Consider the following 22,948-nt stretch of genomic DNA (forward strand, 5'->3'; position numbering starts at 1 on the left):
CTCTTGGCCAGGGATGGAATAAAACTATAATTTACTTTAATAGAATTTGTTAAATTTTTGTATCTAATCGCTAGAGATCAATTTTTCACCAAGATTTGCTTTTGTACGTATATATTTAAGGTATTTAAGCTTGTAACTCGGTCAAAATGAGACCCACAGCTAAGAAAATCATCTTTTTAGAGAGCTAATGACCTCAGCAAACCAACGCGATCACAATTGATTTGATTCCAGAAATTGATTTTTTGGTCAAAATTTTGCATTTTTTATAATTTTTCGCAAAAATTGACAATTTTTTTTTTTTCATTCTTGAATGCCAATGGATTAAGAATGTTTTTACGAGTCCAACAAAGTATGACAATCTATATTTTGACCTCCTTTTCGCATAATTTTGACATTTTTACTGATATTTCTGAACAATTTTATCACGTTTCACTGTAGCATTTATTTATGTATTTATTTAAATAATGTTACCTGCTTTTATTTTTTTATTCCGAGCCCTTCTTCCTTCCTGACAGCGCTTGACTCGTTGGGCTTCTTCTTCGGTGGCCAAGTGCATCAATTTCCAATCGATCGAACGGTGACGTAAAGCCCCAAAACCCTGTTGCCATTACGTACGCCCCCCAACTTCTTGTGCCGCCTTTTAGCCATGTCGATGTAGTTATGGCCATAAGCTACATGTGTCCGCACAGGCACTCGACATTTCTCCACCTCGCTGCGTCGAGATGCGTCGGCTGCAATTACGATTAATGATTTCTGTGTGTGGACAGCAAGTGGACAAGCGTCTCGATTCAGCTGGTTACTGGTTGGTTACTGGATAGTGGGTACTGGCGGTCTATATACTTTCGATCCAATGGCTGTGTGCAGCGAATCCAATTAAACGCCGCTCGCTATTCACTTTATTTGGGTAGCTGCTGTTTTGTTTTATTACTTATTGTTTCGATTTCGTTTTCGACGCTTAATGTTTGGCTTCAATTTGAAAATTAATTTTGATTTTGATTTTGTTACGATTGTTTCGTAATTGTTGTCGTAGGTGTTGAAAGTGTCCTCCGTCAACGGTTGACAGTTCGGGGGAAATTTGGAACTGGCCTTGAAAAGCCCTTCGTTATTGTGTTATTTTTGGTCTGATGACTGCGTGTATTTATAGCTTTATAAACGAATTTGTTAGGGTTTAAGAATGGGTTAAAATGCATTGTAAGCAATGACTGGGATCTTTTAAAGTAACCATTGTTAGTTCCATATGCAATGAGACAACATTGAAGTTTAATGATACTTAAGAATGAGTAGAAATAATTATAATTAATTACTAAAGCTGAAGGCATAAAAACCTGCAAATTTGTCTTTTAAAAATGACCAAGTTACACATGTATACTATCATAACTAATTAATACTTAGTTCAATGTCCTAGAAATACACGTTGTTTTGGTATTTCCCATGCACTATTTAGATTCCTGCTAATCATGCGAAGAAATGGATTATCCCTTGACTGGATTGCCGGGTAATCACTTGACCCGGCTGGCGAGGAAGTACAAACTGGACAAACAAGTTCCTCGAGGCGTCACATGAATGAAGTTCATCAATGGGACTCGGTCGAGTGTGTAATCGTGGGTCACTTTCGATTTCGAGCCAGCGATTTAAGTGCGCTCCAATTGTGAAAATAACACTTGGCGCACTTGGCCGAAGGTTGCGGCTGCTGCATCTTTCAGATGCGAGATATGAGATACGAGATGCGAGCTACAAGCTACAAGATACCAGATACGAGATACTCAGCGGAGAGTGTTACACATAACGATTTGGGCAAACAATTTTTGCGTTGGCCCACGGCGTTGATTGTGGACTATGGGGTTGCCCCCTCCTGGGAGATTCGATTTGCAGCCAGGCTTGCTCCAATTTCTCGCTTGTGAGCCCAAAAGACACGTGTCGCAGACTTCTCTCCGCATCCGTATCCGTATCTTCGCTCTGCGCCGCCTTCTACTCGCTGTTGGCCAAGTTCACCCGACGCTCTTCGCGTCTCTTTTGATGCTTAATTAAATTCATTTTTTCGTTTATTTCGTTTACCTTTTGTAATGAGACTTTGAGCACTCGGAGCAGCGGACATCGAATCATATAAATTCGGACCGCGGCGACCAAGTCAGCATCAGTCGAGCATCGAGCCTCTCCATCGAAGCATTTCATCGAGCCAAAGGATTACGGGCTTACTAAGCAGCACAGGATTTCCGATTACCAGAAGCAAAATGCGTGTCTCCTCGCTGTTCGTTGTGTTCGTGGCCTCCCTGGTGGCCACCACTTTGGGTCGTCCTGAGCCCCCATCCCCGTACTCCTACCACGGATTACCTCAGCAGCAGAGCCAGCGGGCTTTGCCACTCAATGGTAAGTGGGCGGAGGATGAAATTGAAAAATTCAGGCAGATTAAAGCTATTTATGTGACACAGATCTAAATATTTCAAAACTTGTTCTTTAATGTAGTTAATACTTTTTATTAAAGTTCATTGATTTAAATTAAAATTCAAGATTTAACATTGATTATAGTAATATAACACACCAAATGTAAATATATTAACTCAACATATTAATCTTAATCTTTTTAATCTTTCTTTTTGGACAGCTCACCCCGTTCCCCCGCAGATTTACCAGCCTCTGCCCCAGGAGCAGTCGTTCGCCAACTTTGCAGCGCCCCAGCAGACCTACTTGCCACCCCAAATGCATCTGGATGCCATCGAGCAAGTGGCTCCAACTGCCGCCGCCGCTGAGCCCCTGAATGCCTACGATGACAGCTACAACATGGCCCACCGCCTGTCCGGTGTGCAGCATGCCAGTGGCTACAACAATGGCCCCCAGGAGACCAAGGTGCACAAGCACATTTACGTCCATGTGCCACCAAAGGACTTCGAGGAGGAGGATGCCATCCAGACCCGCGTTCACCACCAGCAAGGACCCAAGCAGAAGCACTACAAGATCGTGTTCATCAAGGCGCCATCTGCTCCAGCTATCCGTCAGCCAGTTGTGCCACCACCACCCCAGAATGAGGAGAAGACTCTGATCTATGTGCTGCACAAGAAGCCCGAGCAGGAGCAGGATATCGTGATCCCGACGCCACCACCCACCAAGCCATCGAAGCCAGAGGTTTACTTTATTAAGTACAAGACCAAGAAGGAGGAGGCTCCCGTCTATGGACCCCCACCTGCAGAGATGGAGCCCCGTCAGGCCACCGCCGAGGATTTCGCTCCATTGGCTGAGGTCGCCGATGTCCTGCCACCCACCACCCTGGCTCCCGCTCCCGAGCCGGAAGTAGAGCAGCCAGCCATTCCCTCTGCGGTCTACGGACCCCCCACTGCAGCTGCCTATACTGGTGAGGAGGTCCAGACCACCTTGTCCGCACCTGCCAACCAGTATCTGCCACCTGCCACCGCTCCCGCCGCCCTGGCCATTGAGGAGCCCTCAATGGCACCCATCGTGGTGGAGGAACAGCCCGAGCAGCGACTGGCTCCTTCCCATGTGCCTGCCACCAGCTACGGTCCTCCCAACCGCTACTTCCTGAAGAAGCTGAAGTGAAGATCGCGGCTCTGAGATGGTGATGCCTTAGCCAATTTCACAGTTTGTCATAGTCTAATGTCCATTGGATGCACCTCTTCCCAATCCCCTGTTCCCAATTCACACATGCACACGTGCTAAACCTCCCCACATGCACATCTCGTTGTTTGTTCGTTTGTATAACTTGTTACATTTGTTTTAATAAAGAGTAGATAATAAATATCGAATTTATAAAAAAACATTATGGGCTTTTAGGAGGGAATATTCCTCAAAAGTTTTATATATACACTTTCCTTAAGCACAGTTAATAGTCCAGTTAATTCGGATAAAAGATAATGGAACCACAATGGATTTCGCATTTGAGTGATTTAATGATGGCTCATACCGCCTAATATGATAATTGACCCTGTGTGAAGACGTGACCTTGGCGAATTTACAGCCTGCTTAATTGCGTTACGTTTTGTTAATTTCGGCTATAGGCCCAATTTCGACGGTTTTCCTCATTGCTGTGCTCGTAGAAAAATCGTAAAGTAATGGCCAAAATGGCAAAGCAACATGTTGCTGAGACTTCCCGCCAAAACCAACAGTTGGCTGTGCGTTTTGGTGCCTGCGCAAAGCGATGTGGCAACATGTGGATGGAAAAGCCGGGAAAAGGAGTACGAGGAGCTGCCTTTCGGGTTCGTGCCCGTGTTTCGTGGCCGGTTGATCAGTCAGTCCGGATGAAAAATCCGGCGGCACACTCAGTTCGCTTTCTGTGCCCGCGCGAGTCGCATCGTTGGTGGGCGTGTTCCTTCACTTTTTGTCGGTCTCCGTCTGGTTAGCGAATTGCGTATTCAAACTTATAAGCCCATTAAAAACACCAAGTCCATTCAATTTAGAGAGTGGTCATAAGCAGCGAAAACACAATCAGTAAACAATAAACAATTAATGAATTGCGACTTTAATCACGTGTCCAACAGTGCGTATACGCAATACGGAAAGTGAGTGATTGCAAGTGAAATTGTGGCCCATTGTTTCAGGTCATTACATCTGGCATTGGCATTGACATTGGCAGTCGCGACGACTTGCAATCCCCTCGAGGGTAGCACCAGTCCAATCCCAGTGCCTCGCTGCACCAGGTGAGTTGTAATGAGCTTTGTTTACCTGCTAATCAGCTTGTCCTCTCCGCCGGCAAATGGCTTGTTGTTTCCGCTTGTTAGCATTTGGCTGAGTTTCACACATCTGCTCGCAAGTTTGGTTCTGGTTGGGATTGGGACACATGACTATAATTTACGGACGAGTTTCAGACCAACCATCCTTCTATAGTCAATATATATTCAGCTATGGTAACTATTGACTGATGTGCCCAATCAGATTTATCGGGTCAACAAAAATTTATCAGGACAAGAGGCATCCATAAACTGATAAAAATGAAATTCATCAACAAATTTGTATTGCATTAGCCTTATTCCTTTCCGGTAGCACCAATCAGCAGTTTCTTGTGTTGCAGCTGCACAAGTTTACTTGGACATAAATAACATAACAGATACGCAACGTTCTCCATGGTGTCGTTGTAAGTGTTGCATGAAATGGACTTAAGTAGGTCTTATCTCCGAAGTTTTCCATCCACTTTGCTTTCGTTGACAACTATTCCTGGCCGGGCTAATTGTAAATTATGCAGGATGATCCGAAATTGGAGCAGTTTTTTGGACTTTGTCCTTTGTGCGCTGCCATTGTTGCACGTGATACTTAAATTGTGATTAAATTCTCTCATTTTTTTGGGGGGCTTCTTTAAGGCATTGCAGCCTTAGTGAGCCTCAGTGTTGTACTTAAACCGTTATATGGCTTGAGCATTTTTATCTTATTTACCGAATTCGCTTAATTTTTATCTATTAAATTAAATTATTTTATATAAAAGTGTGAAATTTGAAATATAAAGTCTTTAACCCTTTAAAAAATTAAAAGAACTAACTTAAAAGTATTTATTCTGCCAAAATATTTGGTCAGTTTGAGCTTAGGAAACAAGACATTTTGCTTTTGTCTTGAATTGATAACATCTATTGGTATTTGTATTTTGTAAATAAACTGATTTTAGCAAATAACACACAGAGCAAACAGTTCATAACTAAACAATTCTTTGTTAAACATTGTCGAATGACATATGCCCTTTGATTAGATAGTTAAGATATAAAGTGTGTGGTATATATTTCTAATAGCAGAGATAAATGTTTGGTTGCAAACAATTGATAACATTTTCAACAAAGTGAAATGAGGAAGCCTTCTTCTCAAGTGGCTGCATCATATGTTTTCAGGTCTGATTTATTTACTAGGAATTGTTTTTTGGTTAATTAAAATATAGTAAGATAAGAAAAGAAAGAATGTGGCAACAACAAGGTCAATTTGTTTACACTGAAACGCGAAACGTTTAAACAGTTTACTGTGTGTATAAAAAACTGAATTTTCCATTTCAGGAGGCATAATAAGTTTGTTAGAATATCTCAAACGGCTTTCTAAAAAATCCCATAAACAATCTGCAAGATACACTTGGCCAACCCGGCTTTTAATATTGAAAATTCTTTTGCCAGAAGTTTATTCTCGGCTGAGCAAAGGTATTTGTTTGACTGCCAAAAAGTTTCAAGTAATTCTGAAATTTGTGTGCAGATGCATTTTCAATGAATTTGTGATTTTTCCGGAAAAGTTAACGTTCCAATGAAATGCAATTGATTTCAACTAGAAAAAAAGACATTTTCTTTACTGACTTTTTACGCACACTTGTCCACTTCCACTTGCATTGACTTTTGCCAAAGGACTGGTGTCATTAGGCGGTCAAAAGTGGACATTAGGTCATTTGGGATATAAAACACTAAAAAAAGGCATTCGCTAGGGAATGCTTGTCCAAAGAAGGTAATCAATAAATGATTTTCTTTTAAACCACATACGTGAAGTCACGAAACATCTAGAGAAACCCATTGAAAATTTTATGCGAATTTAATCGTAGGAACTGTGTATGTTTTAATAAATGCAAGATTTTCGGATAATGGAAGATTTTTGGGCTTAAGGGCTAAAGGCATCCGTTTAACCTCTTTCAAAAAGCAACAAATGATGCAGGGTCTTTTCTTATGTAAATTCAATAGTTTTCGTCATCGGGATGTGCAGGAAATTAGTTGGGAGCCTCCGCTTGAAAAAGAGGATAAACTAACTGAGGGAAATATGCAAATCACTTGGCTCAAAGTGTGATTTCAACGGAATGTAACACAGGTTATTCTTTGATGTAAACATTCTTGTAAATCGGGTTGTCTAAGGATAAACCCTTTTAAGTTGTCCCTTTTATTGCAGCCTTGCATGGCTACATTGTTGTCTCTCAAAGATTATTTAAGCTCTAAAAATAATAACATTGCTGAGTCACTTGTCAGTGGTTTTTCTCAAATATTTCCTATGTGAGTTCTTCAATCAATCTTATCAATAGTTACAAAAGTGCTAATGGAGCTGCAATATAAAAGCGGCAATTGCATAGAACAGCTCTCATTGTAGGAATATAAGAAAATGGAGTTGCAACGAGGTCGGAAGTATTATAAAGGTGAGAAATAATTCAAAATAATTCAATATTTCAAAGGAGCTCACGAGTTTTTCCAAATTTAGTGTTTTGTATTTCGGCATGGATGTGTCTGATGCGTCCATCTCTTGGATCCATTATTAAGGACTCTGTAAAATGTACTGAGGGTTCAGTAGCTGCTGACGTGGATGACTGCGCCAGCTACTTTCAGTGTATCGACGATGAAACTGTGCACCTAAATTGTGCCAATGGAAGTTATTTTGAAGCGAACAATGAAATCTGTGTGGTGGACGAGTTTGGTGTGTGCCCTACTTCACAAAGATTATGCTTCGATGGAGATATTTTTGAGGATCTAAATGATTGCCTGTCCTACGTCAAGTGTATTCGTGGAGATCTGGTAAGACAAAGGTGTCCGGCAGGGAGCTACTTTAATGTAATATCGAAAAACTGCCGAATGTCGCGAACTGGATCCTGTGCATCTCCAAAAGATATATGTTTGGAGGGTGAACTACAAGTGGACTCCGAGGATTGTGGCGGCTATTTGGAGTGCTTGAATGGAGTCCTTGTGAAGGAGAAGTGTCCCATTGGTAGCTACTTTGAGCCCATATTCAAACTCTGCCAGGTGGATGAGAATGGAGTGTGTTCGTCTTCTTCAAGTGAGTGTACAGAAGGAGAAGTTCGTGTGGATCCAACTAACTGCGCTGGCTATTACAATTGCGAAAATGGGAGACTAAACACTAAAACTTGTCCCAGTGGCACATACTTTGAGCCCACATACAAAACTTGTACAGTTGACTTAAAAGGAGTGTGTGTGGACCCACCAGCTAAGTGCACCGAAGGACAACTAAAAATAGATCCCAATAACTGTGCAGGATATCTGAAATGCATCGACGGGGAGTTTGTGGAGGAGAAGTGTCCAGGTGGCACCTACTACGACTTCAAGCTTGAAACTTGTTTGGTTGACACTGAGGGCGTTTGTGTTACAATCAAAAAACTTTGTATCGAAGGACAGCGCGAAAAGGATCCCAAGGACTGCACTGCCTACACACAATGCATTCGAGGTAGGTTCGAAAGTCTTAGGTGTGATTCCGGTAGATATTTCAATATGACGCGTGGAGAATGCCTCGCCGATTTGTACGAAGTGTGTTTAAAATCACGGAAAGATCGTTCAAGGATTGTGGAACATCATCAATATGATGAGAGTAGTACCTCTAGTACTGAGAGTACTGATGCTGATTTCCAATCTACTGATTCTGATCTGCAAGAGCTTACTTCCCAAGCCTCCTGTATCTTTGACTTGAATGGAGCTTGTGTAGGTCAATCAACAATCTGCACGGAAGGCAAGAAGCAACGAGATGTCAATAATTGTGCAGGATACCTTAAATGCATCGATGGAGAGTTGGTGGAGGAGGAGTGCCCCGAGAGGACCTACTACGACTCCAATTTGGAAACCTGTTTGGTGGACAATTATGGTGCTTGTGTCACAAATTCTAGTAGCTGCGTTGAAGGAATTGTAGAAGAAGATCCGAAAGATTGCGCCGGATACACCCAATGTATTCGAGGCAAGGTGGAACCACTTAAGTGCGCATTTGGAAGGTATTTCAATGGTACCCACGGGGAGTGCCTCATTGATGAGGAGCAAGTTTGCGCTAAGTCAAGAGTTGACTATGACAGGGATTTAGAACAGTTTCAGTATTCGCAGAGTACTAGTGAATATATGCAGGAAAATGCAAGTACGGATAATACAATTGAGGATATTAGTACCGAAAGTTCTAGTGCTGATTTCAATCGATACACAGATTCGAATTCATATACGGATACGGAAAGCATTACGAATGATGTTCCTATAAGCACGGAGGGTTATACTTCCTATTTGCAAACAACTGCTATAAGTCTGCAGCTCACCACTTTAGGCGGAGTCCACAATCTGGAAAACAACACCGGTACTTGTGTCTATAACAATAAACTGTTTATAGAAGGAATTCGAGAGGTGAATCCCCAGGATTGCGCTGGATACATAGAATGCTTTAAAGGTGTGGCTACGGAACTTAAGTGTGATTCGGGCAGATACTTCAATGCAACCCAAAGAAATTGCTCCATTGATGTGGATGAGGTCTGTTTAAAGTCAGATAAGACAATTGTTCTCGACTTACAAACTACTACTGAGTCAACTCCAAATTTCACCACCTCCGTCGACCCGTTTGCCAAATGCAGGGATGGTCAGCTTAGGTTAGATCCCAAAAACTGTGCAGGATTCCTGAGGTGTGTCGATGGAGAGCTGAAGGAGGAAGTGTGTCCCAGTGGCTTCTTTTATAATTCTACATCGAGCAAATGTATGGTTGATATGCGAGCCACTTGCGTCACAAATATCAAATTCTGCATAGAAGGAGTTCGCGAAGAAGATCCCAACAACTGCGCTGGTTACAGACAATGCATTCGAGGTGTGGTTCAAAATCTGAATTGTCCCCTTGGACAATACTTTAATGTGGCAGAAAGAGATTGTCTTATGGATGTGCATAAGGTGTGTGCAAGGACAGAAGAGGTGTATAAGTTAGATGAGGTGCAACACAATGACACTGCTCCACCGCTTACTAAACCCGATGAGTTCTGCATCAGAGACATAAATGGGATTTGTATTGATCCACTTGCAAAATGCAGAGAAGGACAACTTAAAATGGATCCTAATAATTGCGCAGGATACCTCAAGTGTCAAAATGGCGAGCTGATTGAGGAACTTTGCCCCAATGGCTTCTACTACGATCTGGAACTGAAGATATGCTCGGTTGATAGAAGAGGAATTTGCGTCACTAACATACAAATTTGCGATGAAGGAGCACTTGAAGAGGATCCACATGACTGTGCTGGTTACAGGCAGTGTATTGGTGGGCAGGTCGAAAATCTGAAATGTCCGCCCGGAACATATTTTTATGTGCCACTTCGAGATTGTCTTATTGATGTGGATGAAATCTGTGTGAGGCCAGAATACAAATATTTCGAATATTAACGTGGAATTGATTATGTTCTGGAAGTATTTCTATACGATAAGACAAGAATATTTAAATCTAAAAAACGAAGCAAAAGAAAAGAAACAGTAATTGCTCTAATCAGGGTAGCTACTTTACCAACCTGATTATTTTCGCATGAATAATAAATATGCAGGCATGATAAGTTCGAAGTATATAAATCTAGTTAATTGGGAAGTAGCCATTTGGTAACCGGGACTTTTCGGAAAGTTTTTTATTGCTGCCGTCGAAAGCAGCAGTGACTGTCGTTAATGCGATAAAATAACTTGTATATACTAATCAGCACGTTCTGTCTCAGTATAATCAACTGTTCGAGCTGATTAACTAGACATATAACGATTTCGAGCTCCCTGTCACTATTAAGTGTGAGTCACTTCCAGTTAAATAGGTAAAAACAAACTAACTAAACGTTTAATAATGGACTTGCAGTATTATTTGAATTTTATTGTTATTTTCTCTTCGCCAAATGGGCGGGAAACTAAGTAAGAACCATTGCCTCACTTTTAACTTTTGTTTTCTATCTTAACATTCACCAAAAACACGTTAAAAATGAAGATGTTCTTGGTATTTCCATCTTTCGGTGGTGGTGTTGAGGGAACTTCTGGAGCCAGGGTGGTGATGGGAACTTCAGGAGGGACACCCGTTGTCGAAGGAAGCTCAGTGGGAACAGGGGTTGTGGATACATCCACGAGGTCCTCCGTTGTCGACTTGTCACCTTCTGGATCAACAGTACTATCAACATCCGGTTCAACGGTAGTCGATACTTCCGGTTCTGCGTTTGTTGTAGATGTCTCCTCTGGCTCTTCCGTTAATGTGGTATTCTTATCGGGTTCTTCTGATGTAGACTCCTCGGGAACTTCAGTAGTCGAATCCTCAGGTTCTTCGGTTGTAGTTGAGGGTTCAACTGGCTTCTTGGTCGTTGTAGTATCTTCCTCGGGCTCCTCGGTTGTTGAATCATCATCATCGCCAGGTGCTGACGTAGTAGTGGTCGACTCCTCGGAATCTTTCGGTGTAGTAGAAACTTCGGGCTCTTCAGTTGTTGAATCCTCAGAATCCTCGGTGGTTGTTTCCTCTTCGTCACCTCCTGGAGCTATGGTAGTATCATCATCTTCGCCAGGTGCTGACGTAGTATCATCATCCTCAGGACTTGTAGTGGTGGACTCATCGGATTCCTTGGGTGTAGTAGTATCTTCTTCGGGCTCCTCAGTTGTTGAATCCTCAGTATCACTGGGTGATGTTGAGGTTTCTTCGGGGTCCTCGGTGGTTGTTTCCTCTTCGTCACCTCCTGGAGCTACGGTAGTATCATCATCTTCGCCAGGTGCTGACGTAGTATCATCATCCTCAGGACTTGTAGTGGTGGACTCATCGGATTCCTTGGGTGTAGTAGTATCTTCTTCGGGCTCTTCAGTTGTTGAATCCTCAGTATCACTGGGTGATGTAGAGGTTTCTTCGGGGTCCTCGGTGGTTGTTTCCTCTTCGTCACCTCCTGGAGCTACGGTAGTATCATCATCTTCGCCAGGTGCTGACGTAGTATCATCATCCTCAGGACTTGTAGTGGTGGACTCATCGGATTCCTTGGGTGTAGTAGTATCTTCTTCGGGCTCTTCAGTTGTTGAATCCTCAGTATCACTGGGTGATGTTGAGGTTTCTTCGGGGTCCTCGGTGGTTGTTTCCTCTTCGTCACCTCCTGGAGCTACGGTAGTATCATCATCTTCGCCAGGTGCTGACGTAGTATCATCATCCTCAGGACTTGTAGTGGTGGACTCATCGGATTCCTTGGGTGTAGTAGTATCTTCTTCGGGCTCTTCAGTTGTTGAATCCTCAGTATCACTGGGTGATGTAGAGGTTTCTTCGGGGTCCTCGGTGGTTGTTTCCTCTTCGTCACCTCCTGGAGCTACGGTAGTATCATCATCTTCGCCAGGTGCTGACGTAGTATCATCCTCCTCAGGACTTGTGGTGGTGGAGTCCTCGGATTCTTTGGGTGTAGTAGAAACTTCCTCAGGCTCCTCAGTTGTTGAATCCTCAGTACCACTTGGTGATGTAGAGGTCTCTTCTGGCTCTTCTGTGGTCGTTTCGGGCTCTTCTGTCGTCGATTCCTCTCCTCCATCTCTTGGAGTAGCGGTCGTATTTTCGTCTTCTGGGGCTTCCGTAGTTGAATCTTCTGGTTCTCCGGTTGTTGTAGTCGAGTCTTCGGGCTGTTCGGTTGTAGTAGAGGATTCTTCGGGCTTTTTGTTTGTTGTGGAATCCTCTTCGGGTTTTTCGGTTGTCGACTCCTCTGGCTTACCCGTTGTCGTCGATGTGGAGACCACGGTCGTCGACTCATCTTCACCATTATCAGTAGTAGAAGTAACTTCAGGAGCAGCTGTTGTAGACTCTCCGCCATTGTTCACTTCTCCAAGTCCGTAAGGGGATTCCTTGTTTACCGGCACGTAGAAGATACCTTCTGCGACAAAGAAGTTTATGGTAGCACCCATCATAACTGAACTGTATGTACTGCCACAGTTGTTCTTGTTGGCGTCCGCGGTGGATTCGCACTTCATCGAAGGAAAGTTGTTCCACAGCAGCGCCTCCACGTAATACAGAACAGCTTTGGTGTGTGAGCAACTGCCGGTTATATCGATACCACAACCAGGCTGTGATCTACCGCCGTTCATGTAGAAGGCAGCTTTTCCGATTGGCTGGCCGAAGCCCAAAATGGCACCGTTTGTCTGGATTGACTCCACATACAATGCATCATCGCTGGACAGACGCTTTTCGGTCTTTGAGTAACTAATGAGGGGAGAGGCAGGATCCAAGCCCACGATTTTTCCCACCTTGCCAGAGTTCACCCGCTTGGCGGTGTGTCCTGCAACGTGGGCGCCCAAACTAAAGCCCACAATTTCCAGAGTGTCCAGGCTCATGCCGTATCCCTCTACTAGGAAGTCCACAAGTGCGGCTATTTTCTTTCCAGCTCCTGGGGCTCCGGCCACAGAGGTAGCGTACTCCAAGGAACGCCCACGGAACCAGTCTACTGCAATCATGTTGTAGTCGCCGTACTGGAACCAGGCATCGGCTATCCTGGTGTTCACCCCATCCTTGTAGTTTGAGTTCCAACCGTGAATGGTGATTCTATTGAACCATTACAGTTAGTTTGTGTATGAATTTATATCCTGCTTGCTCACCTAGTTGGATTTTTGGGATTGAAAAAAGAGCCATTGATGGAGGCTTGGGTAGCCTTGATCTGCTGTCCAGTGCTAGGATTCTGCAGCGTGTAGAGGTAGAAATTAACCGTGTTGGTGGACAGACGACCTTCCAAAGCCTCCTGAGCCTCGTAGTATTCCAATTGGCGCTCCGCCTCCGCTTTACCAATCCATCTTAGACCACCTTCCCTTTGAGGGACAAACCATCCATTGATGCCATGATCTCGAACCGTAAGTTGGTCGACCGGCCAGGCGCTGGCTAAATTCAATGCATGCTAGGTTACCGAAATCTGTCAATGTGAAAAGTCTTTACCAGCTATCACGCAGCCCAGCACAAGAAGGCACAATCTCATCGTTGAAGTGAATATTTAGAATGGCTTACTAGTTGTTCCTGGTACTGCTATTTATACCTTCAGTCTGCAAATGTTGAATGAGAACCAAATCTGCGCAACAACAGTGAAGTGATTAGATCAAGTTTAATCAGTAAGATTCAAAGATCTCGAAATAAATACATTACTAGCACTTAACAAAATTCTTGGTAAACTATTTTGGGCTAAAAAATTTTAGAGGACATTTCTAAAGTAATATCATTTCAATTAAAAAAAAAAAATTCATTATTAAATTATTTCTTAATACAACGAAATTATTCAACTATCTTTCAAATTACATGGTAGAAATCGCAACCGTTAGAAAGATAACCAAGTTTTTGCTTTATAAATAATTTTTGCATTGAAAAGCTTTAAGTTAAAGTAAATCTAGTAAGTCCCCAAACTTGCGCTCCACAATGGTAGCCCGGAATATCGGTAAAATAAAGCTCACAACGAATTGCTTTCGCTCACAGAGCTTTCACTCAATTTATTAGATTATAGACTGGACTTAGTTGCCCATTCCGTAGGGAGCATCGCTACGGACGGGAACATAGTAATCTCCAGCGACCATGTAGGCGTTGGTGGTGGCTCCCATGCGGACGGAGCTGTAGGAGCTACCGCACTCCTTGGTCACAGCCTCCTCGTAGTCGCCGCAGCGCATGGTGGGGAAGTTGTTCTGGGTCACGGATTCGGCGTAGTAGATCACTGAGCGGCTGTGGGCGCAGGATCCGGTGAGATCAACACCGCATCCGGGCTGGCTCTTTCCTCCGTTGGGGTAGAAGGCTCCCTTGCCGATGGGCTTCAGGAATCCCAGCTTGCCGCCGTTGGTCTGGATGGACTCCACGTAGTAAGCATCGGTGGAGCTCAGGCGCTTGTTGGGGGAATCGTAGCTGAAGAGGGGCAGGGCGGGGTCCAGACCAATGATGGTGTGCAGCTGGCCGTTCTTCACATTCTTGCCAGCATAGCCAGAGACATGGGCGCCCAGGCTGTGACCGATCACCATGGTGTTGTCCAGGTTCAGGCCGTGGTTGCTGCGCATAAAGTTGATCAGGGTAGCGACCTGCTCGCCGACTCCGGGAACAGCCAGAACGGAGGAGGCGTAGTCCACGGAACGAGCACGTCCCCAGTCGACGGCAATCATGTTCATGTCGCCGTGTGTGAACCAGGCATCGCGGACACCGTAGTTGATGAACTCATCCTTGCTGGAGGACCATCCGTGGATGGTGAAGCGGGTGGGGTGGTTGGGGTTGAAGTGCGAGCCAGAGATCGATGCTGACGTAGCCTTGATCTCCTGGGGAGAGTTACGGTTCGAGTTGGTGTACAAGTAGAAGGTGACCGGGTTCAGAACGTTGCGTCCCTCCATGCGGTTCTTGGTCTCCAAGTAGGCCTCGGCGAACTCGCGGTCCATCCACTCCATGGTACCATCGGCCTGGGGCACATACCATCCGTTCTCACCATTCACACGAACCTCCACGGCATTAGCTGAAAATGCGAAATGATTGCCAATAATTTAATCAGGATTAAATTTAATTTAAGGATTAAATATTGGGGAACCTTCTCGAACTTACCCGCCAGGACACAAAAGGCCAAGGCCAGGAACAGTTTCATCATTGCGGCAAAGTCAACTTCAACTAATAACTGTGGGTGGCGTGGCTACTTTATATGGATGGTGGGTCCGATCAGTCGATCAAATCACAGACAAGTTGAAGCATACCACTTAAGATAGGCCACTGGATTGGCCACTCGGACCATCGGCCGTTCCGATAAGAGCGGAACATGTGTTTCGGCAATCTGTTCTAAGTTGAATGTCCATCTTGAATATAATTTGATTGAATTGATTTCTTCTGGGCCGCGTGTCCCTATGAAGTAGTTCACGTTTCCGATAGGCAACAATTGTTGACGTACAATTCGATCAGTGCTTTTATCATCTTTGCGTGGAGAGATAGACTATCTTCAGTCAATTTCAGTTTAGAGAGTATCTATGTCATAACACCACTCTGCAAATAATATTTAAATTAGATATAAATCGCATTCATTTCACGCACAAGTGAATGATAGTCCACTTGTTTTCTGGCAGAGTTAAGCCTTTAGTAGCTTTCACTATCAGTTGCTTGCTTGTGGGCACTTCGTCAATTCTAATCAAAATTCAATATTCGCTGCCAAAATATCACAGCTGGTCACCAATTTAAATATAAAATTAATCGCAAAAGCTTTTGAGTCCTAAAAATCAGTGAATGGTTTATCAAAGAAATATTTCTTGTCACTGCTGCAGAGGAATTTTAATAGTATATCAATATTTGAATAGCAATATATTGAATAAGAAGCTTACTTTGAACATAAACAAGGAAATACACTACATATATATCATCATCGTGATTACTTAGCTTATATGTTTTCCTATCAATAAAAACCAATCCGCCAATGAAGATGAACCCCCAGCAAAATGATTTGATTAAAAATGCAGACTATCTATAGACAACGTGACCGTGACCCAAAGAAGCTCTTCATGAATGGCGACTCGAATTCCATAGAGGATGGTTTACCCGTCCTCATCCACTGACGTGCGACAAAGCACTTGGCGATTTGACAGTGATTAGAACCCCCTAAGAGCCCAATTAAGATGCAGATAGACTGTCGAAAATAGACCACCTGATTTTTTGGGAGCTCAGTTTACTGTTATTTAATCTGCATTGATTTCTATTCAGTTTTCCCGAATGGAGCCTCACTGTTTACAGGCACATAGAAGTGGCCCTCTACATTGTACGCATTCGTATCCTCTGCCATATCCTTGTCCAGAGCAGCCTGGTAGTCCTGGCACTGGACACTCCGAAACTGTTCTCGGTGACAGCCTCGGCGTAGTAGAGAACGGACCTGGCATGGGAACAGGTTCCTGCAAGGTCTACTCCACATCCTGGTTGTTTCCTTCCTCCGCTCACATAGAATGTGGCTTTTCCAATGGGTTTCACGAATCCCTTTACGCCACCATTGGTCTGGATGGACTTGACATAGAAGGCATCTTTGCTAGATAGACGCTTGTCTGGCTTATCGTAGCTGAAAAGCGGCAGGGCAGGATCCAGACCCACAATTGTGTGGACTCTCTTTTGGCCAACTTGCTTACCAGCATAACCAGCCACATGGGCACCCAAACTATGTCCAATCACCTTAAGGGTTTCAAGTTACATATCGTGATTTTCGTGCATATACTGGATCATCTCTCCCACTTTGGTTCCAGCTCCAGGAACAGCTCGTACGGACATGGCATAGTCCACGGACTGGGACCGAGCCCAGTTCACAACGATACCGTAAAGTCTCCCTTTGAGAGCCAGGCCTTGGTTATATCGACATTCATGCTATCGGTATATTTCCCCTTCCATCCGTGAATGACAAAACGCGTTCCATGGTCCTTGTTGAAATGGGAGGCTACAATTGAAGAGACATCGGCACTAATTTCTTGCCTTCCGTGGGGTTTTGTTTGGTGTACAGATAGAAGGACACTTCGTTGGAACGGAATTCGAGAGGGGAAATGTTCTCTAAGAGCTCTTCAGCGTCCTTTTTGTCCATCCACTCAAAAGTGCCATCCTCCTGGGGCACAAACCACCCGTTTTCGCCATTGATACGCTCCTCAATAGGAAGGGCAATACCTAAGAACCAGGAAATTATTATATAAATCGAAGTGGTTTTGAAAACCAATTAGGACATACCCGTTACAAATAATGCTGCTAGAAAAAGTAATTCCCGCATGTTGGTATCTCCGTAATATGTAGTCTGCTAAAGGTTTATTACAACCGTTTTTATAGCTTGTAACTTATCAATAGACAGTCTACTTGAGATCGGGAAACGACTGTTATCATTTGATAGTGTTATATATATGGTAATGATATCAACTGATAGTATGCTAATGACATTATTAAGTTGCAGTTGCATCTTATAATCTTATATTACAGCCCGTGGGAATATGCTATCTATAAAGTTTTGTATTTGAGTGTTTTGGAATCCTAGTACTCTTCACCTGCGAGTACTTCAAAATCGAAATCAAAGAATGGCTGAGTTTTATTGGAGTACTCAATTTTTCTGTATTTTGATAAGATGGTAAATATAATAGTTCCCCTCTATTCGATCTTGCCGAAGGGGGCCTGGCCGTTTACGGGCACATAGAAATCGCCCTCGACCATGTAGGCATTGGTAACAGCTCCCATGCGAACTCCACTGTAGGTGCTTCCGCACTCGTTGGCCAACGCAGCCTGGTAGTCGTGACACTTGATGGTTCCGAAGTTATCCTCGGTGACGGCCTCCACGTAATAGGTAACGGATCGCCCGTGGGCGCAGGTTCCTCCGATGTCTGAACCGCAACCTGGTTGATTTCGTCCTCCATTCGGATAGAAGGTGCCTTTTCCAATGGGTTTTAGGAAACCTTTTTCGCCCCCATTGGTCTGAATAGACTCCACATAGAAGGCATCTTCGGTGGACAGTCGCTTGTCCGGCTTATCGTAGGCGAATAGAGGCATGGCAGGATCCAGACCGACAATCGTGTGCACCCTTTTGCCTCCCACCTGCTTTCCAGCATAGCCAGCCACATGGGCGCCCAAACTGTGTCCTATTACTTCCAGGCTCTCCAGGGACATATGATGGTGTTCGTGCAGATATTCAATCATTTCCCCCACTTTGGCTCCAGCTCCAGGAACAGCTCGCACCGATGAGATATAGTCCACGGACTGGGCACGATCCCAGTTAACGACGATTACGTTGTAGTCTCCCTTCGAAAGCCAGGCTCTGGTGATCTTGACGTTCATGCCATCAGTGTAGCGTCCGTTCCACCCGTGGATTACGAAACGAGTGCCCTGGTTTTTATCAAAATGAGAGTCTTCGATTGATGAAGCATCAGCCCTGATTTCCCTTCCTGTGGTTGGGTTATGTTTGGTGTACAGGTAGAAGGACACGTCATTGGAACGTGGTTCGATGAGTGAATTTCTATTTAAGAGCTCCGCGGCGTCCTGTTTGTCCATCCACTCAAAACTGCCATCTACCTGAGGCACAAACCAACCATTTTCTCCATTGATATGTTCCTCAATGGGAAGAGCACTTACTAGAAACCAATAAATGTTACCAGTATATAGCAATAATACTCCCTATAACTCACCTGTTGCCAACAAAGCCGCTAGAGCTATGAACACTTTCATATTGATATCTTCGCAGAATCTAACGTACTAAACCATTTTACCACAGCTTTTATAGGCTGTAAGTTATCAAAAAGCAGCAGCACATATAAGATCAGGATAGTATTATAAGATAATCTTATCATTTTCGGGCTATTTATTCGTTTTTAATGATTGTATTTGTAATCCCCATTATGACGACATGTGTTTACCCGAAGAGGAAAGCACACGAAAAACTTCACAAATATTTGTAATCTATTGCCAGTCAGAACAAGATATTCTCGATTGATTTCGAGTGCTTCGAAAATCCTAGTGTACTTCAGGTTTAAGTACTTTTTAGAACGGTGATGGGTCCTCCATATCGATGGGGGTTGCTAAGTATAATTTAGGGGCTGGCGAAACACGACTCTAAGAGCAAGTCATAAATACTTCAAGTCGGATTAAGTCAATTAATAATTGAAAACCAAGTGAACATATTTTTAAATAAAAGAAGGGTTAATCCCCATTAATATAACCGCTAATTAAATGAAAGATTCTCAGTTTTGGAGTATTCAGTAATGTATTTTATTCAGACAACATGGTTCTACTCGATCTTGCCGAAGGGTGCCTTGCTGTTCACGGGGACATAGAAGTCACCATCGACCATGTAGGCGTTGGTAATGGCTCCCATGCGAACGCTGGAGTAGGTGCTTCCGCACTTCTTGGCAACGGCATCCTCGTAGTCGTGGCACTTAATGGATCCAAAGTTGTCCTCGGTAACGGCCTCGGCGTAGTAGAGGACGGAGCGTCCGTGGGAGCAGGATCCGGTGGCGTCCAGTCCGCATCCGGGCTGGCTCTTGCCTCCGTTGGGGTAGAAGGCTCCCTTGCCGATGGGCTTCAGGAATCCCAGCTTGCCGCCGTTGGTCTGGATAGACTCTACGTAGTGGGCATCATCGGTGGACAGACGCTTAGCGGGCTTATCGTAGCTGAAGAGGGGCAGGGCAGGATCCAGACCCACAATGGTGTGGACGCGCTTGTCTCCGACGGTCTTTCCGGCGTATCCAGCAACATGGGCTCCCAGGCTGTGGCCGATCACCTCAAGGCTGTCGTAGTTCAAGCCGTGGTGGTCGTGCAGGTACTTGATCATCGCACCAACCTTGCCACCGGCTTCAGGAACAGCCAGGACGGAAGAGGCGTAGTCCACGGAACGGGCACGGGCCCAGTCAACGACGATCACGTTGTAGTCGCCCTTGGACAACCAGGCCTTGGTGATGCGGGTGTTCATGTCGTCGGTGTACCTCTGGGTCCAGCCGTGGATGACGAAGCGGGTGCCATGATCCTTGTTGAAGTGGGAATCCTCGACGGAGCCGGACTTGGCCTTGATCTCCTTGCCAGCGGTGGGGTTCGACTTGGTGTAGAGGTAGAAGTTCACGGCGTTGGTGCTGATGCGGCCCTCTATCTGGGCTCCGTTGGCCATCAGATCCTCGGCATCCTGCATGTCCATCCACTCGAAGCTTCCATCAAGCTTGGGGATGAACCAGCCATTCTCTCCATTGACGCGCTCCTCAATGGGCAGGGCACTCACTATTAGAAATAGCTCATCAGTTACATGCCTCTATTGCCAATTTGGTGGGCAACTTACCTGCTGCCAGTAAGGCGGCAAGAACAAAAAACACCTTCATGTTGGGGGTCTCAAGCTATTGTGGTGGAGAAAGCATTCATTTCACGCTTTTTATAGGCCTGAAATAATCACAGTAATCACCATTAAATATCAGTAAGCACTTGAGGCTTTGACAGCTTCTGAATAATAAGATAGGGCCCATACAAACGATTAGAACGCCGTGCTTTGATAGCGTATCGTTTTCTACAGCGAAGCTGATAAGGGAAAAAATTAATACAGTAGAGCTTTTCAAGTTGCATCAACGCAAAGATAAGGTTCAGGGTCACAACCCTAACCTTGATGTTATTGTAATATTATTTGCATATTCTAAAATATCGAAATATAAGTTTTTTACTTTTATAACTTTTTGTTTTCCTTTGTTCTTTAAATCAAATCTTATAAAAGTCGATTATAGCACCTTAAATCGTTTGTTTATTTCAACCATAAAACCATTGTTAAGTAATGACTAACGAACTCAAGGTAATCCAAATAATGGACAAGTGCAACAATATATATCAATAAACCGAATTGGTTGGCTAGCAATGGTTTTATGGTTTATGGCCGGCTAGATCCGACAAGGAAGTCGCCTTTTTATGTTTCAAAAAGCCAGATATCATATCAAGCGGAAATCAAAGGGATTTCACAGAGGAAAAAAACAATTTATTAATGCCCATAAAAACCTATTAGTAATAAAGCGGAGAGTTCGAGTTTTCTAAAGTTTATTGAGTTTCTATCAGTTAATCATGCCGAAGGGAGCCTTGCTGTTCACGGGCACATAGAAGTCACCATCGACCATGTAGGCGTTGGTATCAGCTCCCATGCGAACGCTGGAGTAGGTGCTTCCGCACTCATTGGAAACGGCTGCCTCGTAGTCGCCACACTTGATGGATCCAAAGTTGTCCTCGGAGACGGCCTCGGCGTAGTAGGTAGTAGAGCGTCCGTGGGAGCAGGCGCCAGTCAGGTCCAAACCGCATCCGGGCTGGGTCTTTCCTCCGTTAGGATAGAAAGCTCCCTTGCCGATGGGCTTCAGGAATCCCAAGTTACCACCATTGGTCTGGATGGACTCCACATACCAGGCGTCGTCGGAGTTCAGACGCTTGTTGGGCTTGTTGTAGCTGAAGAGAGGCAGGGCGGGGTCCAGACCAATGATGGTGTGCACCTGGCCGTCGGTGTTCTTGCCGGCATATCCAGCCACATGGGCGCCCAGGCTGTGACCAATCACGTACACGTCATTAAGATTCAGACCGTGGTTGTCCTTCAGGAAGTTGATCATCTTGGCAACCTTCTTTCCAGTGGCAGCAACAGCCATAACGGAGGTGGCATAATCCACGGAGCGGGCACGGGCCCAGTCGACCACGATCACGTTGTAGTCTCCCTTGGAGAGCCAGGCACTGCGGATGTCCTTGTTCATGCTGGCGGTGTAGCTCTGGGTCCAGCCGTGGATCACAAATCGAGTTGGGTGGGCGGAGTTGAAGCTGGAGGCATCTATGGACTTGGTGGAGGCGGTGATCTTCTTGCCCTTGGTGGGGTTCGAGGAGGTGTACAGGTAGAACGTCACGGGAACGGTGGTCAAGCCACGGCTTTCCAGCAGCTCTTGGGCTTCCATCCACTGTTCGGCAAAGTCCATGTCCACCCACTCGGAAGTGCCATCCTCCTGGGGAACGTACCAGCCGTTCTCCCCATGGACGCGCTCAGATTTCTTGATCGGAATAGCCGAAGCTGAAAGGATGTTTAACATATTAGATGGGATTCTTTAGAAATATAAACTCTTAAATTCTTACCGGCCAGAGCAAAGAATGCCAAAATCAGGAATGTCTTCATAACGCAGTAGAGCCCACAACTGATGGTAGTTCAGTCCGAAACCCATTGCTTTTATACGTCCCCAACTTATCACGGAGTGATTAAATCGGTTGGCATTACTTTGGCTGCCTGGGATGTTTAGGTACATTTGAATCAATCTGATAGCCGGCCATACTGGCCATGTTTTTTTCAAGAACTCCAAATCTGATGGCTCTTTTATCGGTTGATTGGCTTTTCAATTGCGCCATTCGTGGTCGATTTGCGAACTGATTCTTTGATTGTTGGGTATTAATGAGTATTGAAACTTAATCTCCTGTAAGTCGGGCTAAGTGGACGTAATTGTAGGTATCATTAAATGGGCATTTAATTTAACACTCCAGTGCATTTTTGTTTTGCTCGACTTGTGTGTTATCTTGGTCAGCTGGTGGTATGTAATCTGTGGTATAAAGTACTCAGCGAAGGTGTAGAGCTGGGGAATTAAAACATGAAAATAACAAGCAAAAATATCTTCAATTCAAAATCATCTTTTGCTGCTGCAGTAAACAGGAAGTATAATATCTCAATGCAGCCGCCTAACCGGAAGTTACAAGATTGAAATTTGTTAAAAAATGACTGCATACTTTCAGGCACTTTTTAAATTGCCGTTTCCCCTTAATCATCGCTTATTGAGAAATTAATCCAAATAATAACGTGAATATGAACATGAACAGAAACCGCAGACCATCC

The 22,948-nt window shown here is 44.4% G+C and overlaps 9 protein-coding genes across 9 annotated transcripts in view; 3 read left to right on the forward strand and 6 right to left on the reverse strand.

Annotated features, from left to right (window-relative positions):
- The first annotated feature begins 2,132 nt into the window (after positions 1–2,132).
- On the forward strand, positions 2,133–3,755 carry LOC6617110 (extensin). The gene is made up of 2 exons (XM_002041401.2): positions 2,133–2,367; positions 2,603–3,755. The coding sequence occupies exons 1-2, from the start codon at positions 2,232–2,234 to the stop codon at positions 3,547–3,549; spliced, it is 1,083 nt and encodes a 360-aa protein (XP_002041437.1). The 5' UTR covers positions 2,133–2,231; the 3' UTR covers positions 3,550–3,755.
- A 533-nt stretch (positions 3,756–4,288) lies between these two features.
- The window catches only part of LOC6617123 (RYamide receptor), a 51,156-nt gene continuing 32,496 nt past the window's right edge, over positions 4,289–22,948 (forward strand). Inside the window, exon 1 of the mRNA XM_002041414.2 lies at positions 4,289–4,646. The gene's annotated coding sequence lies outside the window, so the exon portion shown is untranslated. The remainder of the gene's footprint in view (positions 4,647–22,948) is intronic.
- Positions 7,051–10,238, forward strand: LOC116801798 (chitin-binding domain protein cbd-1). Its single transcript, XM_032723447.1, has 2 exons — positions 7,051–7,084; positions 7,147–10,238. The coding sequence occupies exons 1-2, from the start codon at positions 7,051–7,053 to the stop codon at positions 10,062–10,064; spliced, it is 2,952 nt and encodes a 983-aa protein (XP_032579338.1). The 3' UTR covers positions 10,065–10,238.
- Positions 10,494–13,681, reverse strand: LOC6617113 (mucin-5AC). Its single transcript, XM_002041404.2, has 3 exons — positions 13,576–13,681; positions 13,245–13,521; positions 10,494–13,191 (listed from the first exon to the last, which is right to left on the reverse strand). The coding sequence occupies exons 1-3, from the start codon at positions 13,613–13,615 to the stop codon at positions 10,587–10,589; spliced, it is 2,922 nt and encodes a 973-aa protein (XP_002041440.2). The 5' UTR covers positions 13,616–13,681; the 3' UTR covers positions 10,494–10,586.
- On the reverse strand, positions 14,088–15,303 carry LOC6617114 (phospholipase A1). The gene is made up of 2 exons (XM_002041405.2): positions 15,199–15,303; positions 14,088–15,112 (listed from the first exon to the last, which is right to left on the reverse strand). Exons 1-2 carry the CDS (start codon positions 15,239–15,241, stop codon positions 14,139–14,141), a joined length of 1,017 nt encoding a protein of 338 aa, XP_002041441.1. The 5' UTR covers positions 15,242–15,303; the 3' UTR covers positions 14,088–14,138.
- Positions 16,192–17,574, reverse strand: LOC6617116 (phospholipase A1 2). The gene is given in 5 exon segments (XM_002041407.2): positions 16,192–16,455; positions 16,458–16,931; positions 16,934–17,074; positions 17,077–17,271; positions 17,332–17,574. Coding segments are annotated over 5 exon segments (978 nt in total). The 5' UTR covers positions 17,372–17,574; the 3' UTR covers positions 16,192–16,327.
- LOC6617117 (phospholipase A1 VesT1.02) lies at positions 17,663–18,870 on the reverse strand. The gene is made up of 2 exons (XM_002041408.2): positions 18,768–18,870; positions 17,663–18,713 (listed from the first exon to the last, which is right to left on the reverse strand). The coding sequence occupies exons 1-2, from the start codon at positions 18,805–18,807 to the stop codon at positions 17,740–17,742; spliced, it is 1,014 nt and encodes a 337-aa protein (XP_002041444.1). The 5' UTR covers positions 18,808–18,870; the 3' UTR covers positions 17,663–17,739.
- On the reverse strand, positions 19,324–20,505 carry LOC6617118 (phospholipase A1 VesT1.02). Its single transcript, XM_002041409.2, has 2 exons — positions 20,405–20,505; positions 19,324–20,346 (listed from the first exon to the last, which is right to left on the reverse strand). The coding sequence occupies exons 1-2, from the start codon at positions 20,442–20,444 to the stop codon at positions 19,367–19,369; spliced, it is 1,020 nt and encodes a 339-aa protein (XP_002041445.1). The 5' UTR covers positions 20,445–20,505; the 3' UTR covers positions 19,324–19,366.
- LOC6617119 (phospholipase A1 VesT1.02) lies at positions 21,125–22,312 on the reverse strand. Its single transcript, XM_002041410.2, has 2 exons — positions 22,204–22,312; positions 21,125–22,141 (listed from the first exon to the last, which is right to left on the reverse strand). The coding sequence occupies exons 1-2, from the start codon at positions 22,241–22,243 to the stop codon at positions 21,156–21,158; spliced, it is 1,026 nt and encodes a 341-aa protein (XP_002041446.1). The 5' UTR covers positions 22,244–22,312; the 3' UTR covers positions 21,125–21,155.

Source organism: Drosophila sechellia, chromosome 3R (genome assembly GCF_004382195.2).
Source record: "Drosophila sechellia strain sech25 chromosome 3R, ASM438219v1, whole genome shotgun sequence".
In the NCBI taxonomy this organism is placed as follows: Eukaryota; Metazoa; Arthropoda; class Insecta; order Diptera; family Drosophilidae; genus Drosophila; species Drosophila sechellia.